An 11,342-nucleotide genomic window follows, 5' to 3' on the forward strand; every position below is an offset into this window, starting at 1 on the left:
GCCAAATTCTTAACCCTAAAAATTTAGGGCAAGACCAAAATAGGCGAATAATACATAGAAACACTGGTTTTAATAAATTATTTTGGTCTGTACACGCAAAGAACAATCAATATATTGTGATAGTTGTAATATCAATTAAAAACTTATTATTGCTCCCTCAATTTAATTATAAATGGAATATCTCATGATTGAAGAATTACATTTTAAACAAATTTAAAAAATACAAAAAAGGGGGCGGGGCGGCAATAAAGTAAAAGTATTTCGTAATTAAATTAAAAAAAAGGAGCATTTTCTTCATTCACATTAGATAATTAAATTTAAATTCAAATAGAAATAAAAATATAAAAAAAGGGAAAAATTTCACTTAAATCACAACTGGACTTTAGCAAAATTATATTAAAGAGTATAAATTTTTGCATAAACACATAATTAATTATCATTTTTAAATCATTAATGAAAGTAGAAAAATTATAAATGGCAGAATTTGGGCAAAGGGTCAGGGGTCAGTTTCAACATGGGTAATTTATATAGTTTACAATCATAAATGGGGGGGGGGGGCTAAAAATCACCACAATTACATGACCAAATATTTTTTGTCAACATTTCTACATTTTACATGATTTATTTATTTATTTAATCTATTCTTTTAGATGCCTATATAAAATAATATTAACGTCTTTTTTTCTTTGTATTTTATCCATTTTTCAACGAGATTTGACTGGCTACTAATGCCCATTAATATTTCATATTTTCCCCCTCATTTCCCTTTAAGTTTTATCTTTAAACCTGATTATATTATTATTATTATTATTATTAATTCAATTATAACATCGTTAACTAGATCAAAAATATCATATCATTTTAACCCTAATTTTTTTTTTTTTAGGTTTAATATTTAAGTCCTATGCCTGATAAGAGCTAAAAAAAAAATAAAATTACGTCAAAACCCACTGAAAAGGCGCTCATTTATTCCAAAAATGCTCTAAACCTGAGCATTAAATGGTTGGTTAACGCCATTAACATTAATTAAATGACATTTCGGTGTCTAAATGAAGTTCCAAGTCCTTAATTTAAGCCTTGGTTAACTTAATCCCCATTCCCCAGTAGCTGACAGCTGAGCCTTGGTTAAAGCTAGTTAATTAGACATTTCGGTGTCTAAATGAAGTTCCAAGTCCTTAATTTAAGCCTTGGTTAACTTAATCCCAGGTAATAAGCCTTGGTTAAATGACATTTGGTGTCTAAAAGACTAAAACTCTAAATGAAGTTCCAAGTCCTTAATTTAAGCCTTGGTTAACTTAATCCCAGGTACTAAGCCTTGGTTAAATGACATTTCGGTGTCTAAAACTCTAAATGAAGTTCCAAGTCCTTAATTTAAGCCTTGGTTAACTTAATCCCCAAATAGCTGACAGCTGAGCCTTGGTTAAAGCTAGTTAATTAACATCAGACGGAAGTTAACTAGTTTAATTTTAAGCTGTTAATGGGTTTCTTTCAACGTATTTTTCTAACACAAACACTCAGCACCAGCCGTTTTAGTGCATCATTCCATTTAAAACTAATTATATTAAATACTAACTAAACTTTCACGCCTCATTTTTTATAACAACATACTAATTAAAATAATAACAAATAATAATTAATTAATTTCTCTCGTAATAAAAAAAATTAAAAACTGATAATTTTTAAATTTAAAAATGTTTCCCCCAGTTTTCCCGGAGCGAGAGAGAGAAGTTTCAAATATTGCTATTATTTTGTGGTCATGGCAAATTTTTAATTGATTTTAAATTAAATCAATTAAACGTTAAAGCTTTTCATATATTTTAAATTCAGTCACTTTTATTTTGGATAGTTTTTCGAAAATACGATAATTTTGTTTCTTTAAAAAAGGTTTTTAATCTAAAAAAGTGTGTCGACTACCGATATATTGAAGGAGAATTTTGACGTAGTTAATTAATTTAATCAAGCAAAGCTATCGTTTTAACTTTGATTAATATTAGAAGTTTTTTTTTTATTTTTGAATAGAAAGGCAACTATTAATATTAAACGTTGCCCGAATCCCGATTCGATCATCCCTCAGATTGATTTTAAATATAATTATTATAGATTTGTTCCGAGTCTCTTAGAAAGTTAATTAATATTTTGCTTCTTAATTTCTCTACAGATCTACTTTTCTTTTTTCCAGAAATTAAAATTAATGGGAACTTGGGAAGTCGATTAACGATTTTATATTAAATACTGTATTGAGATTCCTACGTAATTTAATTTTGGCAATGAAGCGCTTTGAAATATTTAGTAAATTCCCTCTACTAGTTTAGCTTAAGAGTGGAGTGATTAGCGTAAAACAAACAAGTCTACCAAATAATCTTGCATAATTAAATACAACTAAAGCGTTGTATGACATAGAGACTTAAAAACAAGTTAAATATTCGACTTATTTTTGAGCAAATTGAGTTAAGATTATAGTTAAAACTTTATACGTTTGCATTTAAAAGCTCATAAAGCTAAGTTTTTTTTAAAGGGAGGGTGAAGTAGAAAATCAAGTGTTTTTTTATCGATTCTTCTACTAATTATAAGACCAGTCTGCATAGTGAAACATTCAGGAAATACCAGCTCCGAATGATTTTACAATTCAAATTAGGTTTAGAGTTTAAGGACAATTTTAAAGAAGGACCTCCGACCAATCACGTAACGCCCTGCCTTTTTATTAACAAAATTCTCGTGGGACGCTCCATGCCTCGCGCCACGATTGTCACGTTGCGCGCAAATGTTTATCAAATCTCGTGATAAATTTCATTCGACACGGAACGTGCCACGAGAAATTTGTTAATAAAAAGGCAAGGCGTTACGCGATTGGTCGGAGGGGTTTATTTAAAATTATCCTTAAAATCTGAACCTACTTTGAAATAATTTTAAAATCATTCGGAGTCTGTATTTCCTGAATGTTTCACTAAGTATGCAGACTGGTCTTATAATTAGTAGAAGAATCGATAAAAAATCACTTGATTTTCTACTTCACCCTCCCTTTAAAAGTATGTCGAGAAAAGCAAAATATGATGGTATATATTTCTTTAAATATATTGTGACCAATTTAAGCTAAAAATATTATTTAAAACTACATTAATTAATTAATCTAAGTACTAATAAAATCCTTTCGCGAGCGAAAAGAAAACCCCCCCTTGAAAAAGAGTAGAAGCTGAAAGGTTTTAATCCACACACGCCCGTTAAGGTGTTAGCCGAGAAATATGTTTTTGCCTTAACATAATGTGCAACATTTGGAAGCCATTTTGACATCCACAACGGATTTGGCTTGCTTACCGTGTTTCTTCCAACCATTTTGGTTGATATCCAATTGTTGTTGTTGCTGAGATTGTTGAGACTGTTGCTTTAACGGTGATTTAGGAGTCGTTCGACCACCACCGCTGTTTTTGTTACAAGGAACGGGGGCTAAGGAGTCCGAGCTATTAGCGTTTTGTAGACAACTAAGTCCGCTATTTAAGCTCAAACTGTTACTTAGTTTAGAGCGTAACTTAGCCGACAAACTTATATCCCCGCCTATGCTAGGAATTTCAGCTACGCTAGTACCTATACTCTCAATTTCGCGGTTTTTGTGCGAAGGCGTATTAGACACGGAAGTTTTATTACTCGAAGTCTTTCGAGAAGCTACTTGATGTCCGTTCGAGGGCGTTTGAGTTTCGATTCGAACTACGGGATCAACAGAGACTATTAAATCTTCCCCTTCCGAAACGGAGTAACAAACAACTTTATTTATAGAGTTTGCTTGAGTGGCGGAAGTGGCCACTTCTCCCGAGGATAAATCTCCGCAGGAAACTGAGGATACTAGCCTAGGTTGCGGTTCCGATATCAAATCCAAACTATCAGTACTGTCAGTGGAAAACACTACGTGACTTAAATGAGCGCTCTGAACTTCCTCGTATAAACACGATTCAGTTTGGCTTAGATCTAAGCTTTCCATGTTAGGAGAAGAATCTCCGCTACCCGGAGCGAACCCTTGAGATCCTTTATCCTGGCTGGATCCACCAGCACCCTCTCCTCTATCATTACCAGAATGACCGCCATTATCTCCCCCTGTATCGTGTTCACCGCCTCCTGCGATTAAACAGGGCGCAAAACACGGTATTAGGATTATGAAAATCGCCCTTCAAATGAAGGGGACTTTTCAAATCCATCATTGATGTTAATTACCATGATTACCAGAATCTCCACTACCTCCGCCTCCGCTGCCATCATTATCACCACCACCACCACCACCATCTTTCCTACGAGGATTGGGAGGTTTTATTTTGCCCATCCTTCGTTTCAAATTCTCTTCGTCGTCACTAGCGTCGGAACTGCTGCAACTGGCCGTCCTGTTCTTGACTAACTTGTGTCTTTTGCCCATAATCCTTAACATGGCGTGGGAAACGGCCGTCCTGTGTGACTGTAGCTTGCTCAAGTAGCAATTCTTAGAAGGCATTAAATCAGAAAATCTAGTGTTAAACACGGTTAGTTTATGTTAAATGAAAATGAAACAACAAAGGGAGACAAAAAAGAGAGAAAAAAGCAAAGAAAATAAAGGTTAAAAACTCAAAAATAAAGTATCTATATTGTGTGGTAAAACCGGGTGTTAGCGTCGGAGATGGGCTCGTTAACAAAATAGGCTTAAGTCAATCCGTTTACATCCTAATTAGCCTTATTCCTGATCAGCGCCATCTACCCATAGCGGTGACTTTGAGAACTACAGTAAGCGGCAAGCCAATCAGATGTCGCTAAAATCTGGTGACGTCATTTTTGGTAAGACCCGAGAGTGCCAGTCAGTGACGTCACCAGATTTTAGCGACATCTGATTGGCTTGCCGCTTACAGTAGTTCTCAAAGTCGCCGCTATGGGTAGGTGGCGCTGATCAGGAATAAGGCTAATTACTAAGCGGTAATTACATAAAATAATGTATTTACGTAACTAATTAGGGTTTCAACCAGGTTTTACAACAATTATAAACATCTAAAGCCAACTATAATATACTAAATAACACTACACTACCGTTTGATACAGATAGACTTTAATAGGCTATGATCCATAATGAATTTAGAGAATTAATTTTTAAAAATTTCTGTTCTATGATCAATAATTGCGAATACAGATAAAATAAGAGTTATGCGATGAACGAAATTACTTGTTTTTTCCGCCTTTGATCAGCGGTGGCGCTACTACGATGATGTCTCAATTGGCTAACGCAAGCGCCACCCGCGCTGTCAGAATCTCGGTCATCTTCGTTAATTTCATTGAGTAAAAGATGAGGAGAACTTTGTACAGAATGTAACCTCCTACCGGGTGACGGTAATGTCTTACATTTTGTCGCCGTTGAGCCTGGAGAGATTAAACCGACAGGAGATTGGGAACCGCCAGCAGTTCGAATAGTTGAATTTAATCCTGCTAAGCTTCGTTTCGAGGGCGAATTTATATTACCAGGTGAAACAATTTGGTCTTTGGCGATATTCCTCAAAGCGGTCGCGCTGCTAGAGACGGGGAGGGATAGTTTTTGTCTGGTCGCGTTGGTCGAAGTACTGGATGGCATCATTGATTGGACTCGATCCGGTGTCTCGGAGGGGTATCTGAAGCTATTTTCCGAAAAGGAGAGGGACATTCCGCCAGTATCTTCCACAATCTTTCCTAATTGTTCCGGCACTATTAATAACCTAGAAGCGATGTCCTGGCAAGGAGATTTGGTCGGAGAATTTGAAGCGCTAGCTGAAGAATCCTCTTCTTCGCGAACTATACTACATTTGCGACCTAAATATTTGGAAAAGAAATGTAACCACGCACCATCTACAACCCAAAAATGTCCACCATAGATCGTTAGCCAAACTTTTGTCCTCAAAAGGAAGTAGACGATGAATGGTAGTCACTATGGGGTAGACAGTGATGGCTAACAAACCTAAAAGCGTGGGACCCTTGGGTAACTCCAACATCATAGGCAATCCACTACTCGCGCTTGAGGTTAATCTTTGAACGTTTGACGATAAAGGGGATGTCGCATCCAAGACCAAAGAATTGGACGCGAGACAGGGTGAGATTAAACCATCTACGGTTGTCAGAAGTTTTTCTTGAGCGGGTGATGGGGTAGCTGATGAGATTCTAAGTATAGTTTGAATAAAATATCTTAGCAATAATACGCTTTAAACTAACTACCGCTGTTATAATACCCAGGGGTTACGGCAATGGGTGACAAATCTGCCCTGGATAATCGATTACTGCTATGATTATTGTTGTTCGAAAGTTGAGCTTTCTCGTTTCTTAGCAGTCTTAATTTACGTTCGGCCAGTAAAAAGTATGTCGCCGTTATGTGATTATAATCGTTTTTATCCAAAGACCTTAATCATAAAGTTTTTGGGGTTAACGTCGTCGGAGTTCAATTAATTAATTTAATCTCTATAAAATTACTCGAGAATTTCTTCTTTCGTCGCGATGTTGCCATTGACCATTTTTTGAATAATATGGGCGTGATCTTCTTCGGATAAATGTTCGCGAGAAACTAATGGTAGGCATTCAGGTACGGTATTAGTGTAATACCCAAAGGTTAACCAAGGGTCATTGGCGATTTGTTCCAAAGTAGCTCGTTTTTCCGGATCTCTTATGAGCATTCTTTCAATTAAACTTTGGAGAAACGTAATAACAATCAGGGTCTATCTAAATTTTCAGTTGTCAAGTCGAAGCGATGATAATAACACAAGTATGAGATTGTCGGGCGAGTTCCCATAGAACATTTCGGAAATTACATACAGAGAAACCAACACATAGGGGCGAGGCCAGAGACCTGCACGGGCCGAGTTTTTCAGGCCCGACCCAAGCCCGGCCCGGTTTTAGAATTTTGATTAAGCCCGAAACCCGGCCCGAGTCCGAGTACATAGTTAGTTTTTCGGCCCGGTCCGGCCCGGCCCGTTACATGCATTAACCAAGCCCGGCCCGGCCCGGCCCGACACATTGAATGAATTGAACAGGCCCGGCCCGGCCCGGCCCGTTACACGTAGTTCAGTTGTAATTTTTATATTTTTTTACATAAAATCAATGATTTGAATTCATATTTGCCTTAGCGTCGTGTATTATTTATTTCTTTTGATAATTGTTCGTTACATTTGTTCTTAGAAGCTTATACTCATTTAAATAATCTTTCATTTGAACTTTGGATTAAATGAGAATCAAGTTCGGCCCGGCCCGGCCCGGCCCGTTAACTTCCAAAATTTTAGAAGCCCGACCCGGCCCGGCCCGTTAATTTCCAAAATTTTAAAAGCCCGACCCGGCCCGGCCCGATAAATTTTCAAAAGTGGAAAGCCCGGCTCGGCCCGGCCCTCGGGCCGGACCGGGCTTGAGCCCGGTCCGTGCAGGACTCTGGGCGAGGCCACAATTGGGGTATTCTCTCTCGCGCCAAGAAGTAACGCTAGAGGCAGTAACGGAGTTGGCTAGTCTCCCGCGTGTAGTGAACTCTGATTCCATGTGGCGTTGCCTCATGAGTCTTGACGCGAAGGAGAATACCCCAATGGTGGCCTCGCCCCTGAGTGTTGGTCTCTCTATATGTAATTTCCGAAATGGTCTATTGACCAACTTTGTAATGCCGTAACTCTACCGTCTTAAAGCATACAGGGAAAAGCCTTCACCTTAAGTGTGTTTAATTACAGCCCAACAAGTTCCATAAAATAATATTAGGCCTACATAGAAAGGTGCCAATATAACCTTGGTCGCTTGTTAGCAAGCATATAGCTGAATAGAGAGTTATCAATTAGGTCAATAATACGTAACACCCTCTTAAATTCTGAAGGTTCTGGCAGTCATATCGGCCGATTTCAGCTTCCTGCTGTGTACAAACCAACAGTATAGAGAACTTTCAGTTGGGTTTGTAGTATGTCACATCCTCATAAGTCTTACCACCTTTCTAGCAGTCATATTTGTGGGTTTCAGCTTTCTTCCTGCATTCAACCCATCAATATGGCCTTCTAAACTACCTTACTAATCTTAGCTATTCACTCCCTCTGAGCGTGCTTTTGTAAGAGGCGATACTGTACTCCCTGAGCTAGGAGGGGGTATGACGTTGGCTACCATAAGAACTGTAATTTCTCTATGGCCATGTAAATAAGGACTTGACAGTACTACGTCATGCACTCTCACTGTAGATACCCATCTAGCTAAAAAAATATATTCCCCTAACCAAAATCTCTCTATAGAGTGGTACTAGGAGGGGAGGGGCTACGGGGCCCGTGTCATCAATAGAGCTATCTCAGTTGTGACGTCAGTGCCTAGGCAAATCGTCACGTTCTTAGCTTTGACAGTTGGCGGCGATGTTTGGTACCGCTTTGTTTCATAGGTTACGTCACACTAAGGCTTCTGAGATAGCTCTATATTGGTAGTCTACATTGTATGGCCTGAGCTGACGACTTCCAATATGGTCGCCAAAACCGAGGTAGGGTATAGGAGGGTGTAACGTCAGATAAAGTTCGTAGCAGTAGACTATAGTAAGAGGATCTGGCTATAGAATGAGTATTTCCCTTTACCTCAAAATGGCGGAGAAATTTACAAAGTGGAAGACGCCTGATTGGCTATGCATACTTATGTTATTATTTCACTTCCGCTAACAATAAAAAATAGGGCAAACCTTTGGCATTCATTCGAAATATAAGAAGGTATAGTGTATTTACAATCCATAATCATGGTTAACGTTTCACTATCATTTGCCTCTTGAAAAGGGGCATGCCCACAAACCATCATGTATAGAATTACACCTAAGCTCCAAACATCTATATTTTACAAAATTAATAAATAAGGTTGTTAATTTTTTCTTTAGTTCTCGGCGGGCGGGGGGGGGGGACAAATTAACTTAATTAACGATGGTCAAATTATTAAAACATAAATAAACACAACTGCAAAAGTCACGCCAAGAAGCGATATCTAGTTTACTAGGGAGAAGGTATAAATTCGCCACATTTCTAGCTTTATCTCCACTCCAAACATATAGTAGGTTCGGAGTTGATCCCCGCCTCTAAATTACAACCAGCATCTCATTGGTTCTTGAAAACTCACGTCAGCGCGACGCGAATGACGAAAATGACGTATTTTCCGACTAAGGAGAGGCGAAATAACCCGGCCTCCTTTTACCACGGAGCTGTATTGTAGAAGGAGTAGAGACTCGTAGCTTCCCCTCTACTAAAAAAAAAGCTAGACCTTATTTGTCCATAAAAAGGGGGGTATGAATTTTGACCCTCCCTCCAAACCTAGGCGAGCCCGTGTAAACAATAAAGATGGCCGCGAGCTACGGACGTGGTTCAGGAGGGTTAAGCCTCGGTCTTTTGTGTATCGCGTCCGTGGAGTGACGGGAGTTTCTCAAGCGTTTGCAAATCTTATTTAAATTTTATTTTTATTTTTACTATTATTTCTATTTATATTAAGTATAATATGGAAAATATTCAAAGAATTAAGCCGGGAAAGAAGAAAACGACGCCTTCTTTAAAACACGTGACGTCAAAGATTGTTCACATAGGCTCGGTATGCGCGAAAATTGTGCGCGGAGCACTAGTACGCTTATGTCTAGGCCCTAGAGAGAGGCCTAGTCTCTACTCCTTCTAGAATACACAACCGTGCTTTTACGTCCCCCCTTGTATTTTGAAAGGGGGATTGGGACTATGGCGCGCGAATACTTGGGCACTTCTCCCTAATAAACTAGATATCACTTCTTGCAAAAGTCACGCGGAGCAAAAAAAAATAAATAAATAAATAAAAAAATTCTGTGACACAAAAAAAAAAAAAAAATTGGATCATCAACTTATTTAGTCAAAGAAACAATTATACATTAAAACCTTGAAGTAGAGGTTTAAAAAAAAAAGGGTTTGTTTCAAAATCAGGTTTAGTGTCTCATTAAAAAAAAGCTATTAAACAAAACAAGGCTTAAGGGGAAATTTAAAACCAAGTAAAAATTAAAAAGTAATTACAAGGGTTTATGATTTTGCCCTAAGTGTGTATGTAATATATTAATTTAGATTTATAGCTCTTATCTTGGAAAGTTGTTGATAAATATTGATTATAATTAATACTGATTAAATAGCTTTTAATTGATTATAATCTAGATAATTAAATAAGTTAATTTAAATGCACTCACCAACTTTTGGAGCATCGTAAGAATCTCCCAATAGGATTTCAGGGGCTGAATAGGCCAAGGAACCGCACGAAGTTTCCAATTTTTGTCCAGGACAAAATTTGTTACTAAATCCGAAATCCGTTAGTTTCACCACACCAAGTTTTTCAAAAAACACCACATTTTCCGGTTTTAAATCCCGATGAACCACATGAAGTTTGTGACAATAGGAAATGGCATTTACAATTTGTCTAAAGTATTTTTTGGCCGTTTCTTCATCCACCCCTTTCTCGTGTTTCATAATATAATCATACATATCACCTCCATCACCCAATTCTATAAAAGGTTAAAGGTCAACTTAGGTATTGCGATCTTTTCATCAGTTAAAAGTGATTTATGGTTTTTTTTAACGTTTTTTTAAACTTATATGACCCTTAAAAAACGAGTTAAATATTTACCTAGAATCAAGTAGAGTTTTGTTTGGGTGTCAATAACCTCATAGAGGCGGACTACGTTGGGGTGTTGCACCAACTTCATGCATCTGACTTCTTGAAATAGATGGGCCCTCGAAACTTCATCCAGCTTAGTTTTATCAATTACTTTAACCGCAACTTGTTCCCCAGTAAAAACATGCCTGGCCAATTTCACCACGGCAAAATGGCCGCGTCCCAGGGTATCACCCAAATCATAAAGACCGGCGATTTTCCCATCGTAATTAATACTCACACGGTTTTTATTCATTATTAATTTTCAAGTTCACTCCTATGTCCTATCTTCTACCATTATATAAAAACATAATTAAGCGACTTTAAACTCTTAATTTTCATAATTAAAACGCGATTAGTTGCAAGGAACGCGTTTAACTTTGATTATTTAGTTCAAAAAACGTTACGCTCTTCTCCGGACTCCGGAGACTCGGAGAGATAAAGACAAAGGCTTAAATATCATTCTATAATATCTATTTTTTTCTAATTCTAACTACTTCTTTGGAAACTGTAAAGGCCTTTTTTAAAAGCCTACTTTTCGTCTTGGGCCTTGGTTCGTTCGTGGTGGTGGTCTACTTTCTTGATTCCCGATCCACGCAAAAATATCCGACCAGCCTACCGCGTCCGAGTTGCGGCAAATGACGGAACAACTTGGATTTAAAAGGCAAAAAGTCGTAACATGAAGCAGTGAACTTAAAGACATTAGTCGTAACCGTCGTAACACGTTTTTGACGTTTATGCCGTTA

General features: G+C 37.7%; 1 protein-coding gene across 6 annotated transcripts; it reads right to left on the bottom strand.

The window, feature by feature from the left end:
- Positions 1 to 51: 51 nt before the first annotated feature.
- On the bottom strand, positions 52 to 11,311 carry Snrk (SNF related kinase). 6 transcript variants are annotated; one of them, XM_089848508.1, is made up of 11 exons: positions 10,570 to 11,308; positions 10,136 to 10,447; positions 8,639 to 8,780; positions 6,436 to 6,648; positions 6,198 to 6,365; positions 5,930 to 6,129; positions 5,461 to 5,784; positions 5,344 to 5,361; positions 5,168 to 5,262; positions 4,201 to 4,459; positions 52 to 4,104 (listed from the first exon to the last, which is right to left on the bottom strand). In XM_089848508.1, the coding sequence occupies exons 1-11, from the start codon at positions 10,850 to 10,852 to the stop codon at positions 3,251 to 3,253; spliced, it is 2,868 nt and encodes a 955-aa protein (XP_089704634.1). In that variant the 5' UTR covers positions 10,853 to 11,308; the 3' UTR covers positions 52 to 3,250. The 6 variants fall into 6 exon arrangements, 5 of the variants coding, with proteins under 5 accessions (XP_089704634.1, XP_089704632.1, XP_089704633.1 ...); XR_016371266.1 differs by having other exon boundaries at positions 52 to 1,076; positions 1,286 to 4,104; positions 5,168 to 5,784; positions 10,570 to 11,307; XM_089848506.1 differs by having other exon boundaries at positions 5,344 to 5,784.
- Positions 11,312 to 11,342: the final 31 nt, after the last annotated feature.

This window comes from Phalangium opilio, unplaced genomic scaffold, assembly GCF_054372755.1.
Source record: "Phalangium opilio isolate 3A_F unplaced genomic scaffold, DU_Popi_V2 ptg000082l_1, whole genome shotgun sequence".
NCBI lineage: Eukaryota > Metazoa > Arthropoda > Arachnida > Opiliones > Phalangiidae > Phalangium > Phalangium opilio.

What these genes read in the sequence shown, in the direction of transcription:
- Snrk (XM_089848504.1), bottom strand. Translation starts at nt 10,852, where the DNA reads ATGAATAAAAACCGTGTGAGTATTAATTACGATGGGAAAATCGCCGGT. An exon ending in AAAACTCTACTTGATTCTAG is followed by an intron (nt 10,448 to 10,569) that starts GTAAATATTTAA and finishes AACCTTTTATAG; the next exon opens with AATTGGGTGATGGAGGTGAT. An exon ending in CCCATTGCCGTAACCCCTGG is followed by an intron (nt 6,130 to 6,197) that starts GTATTATAACAG and finishes AACTATACTTAG; the next exon opens with AATCTCATCAGCTACCCCAT.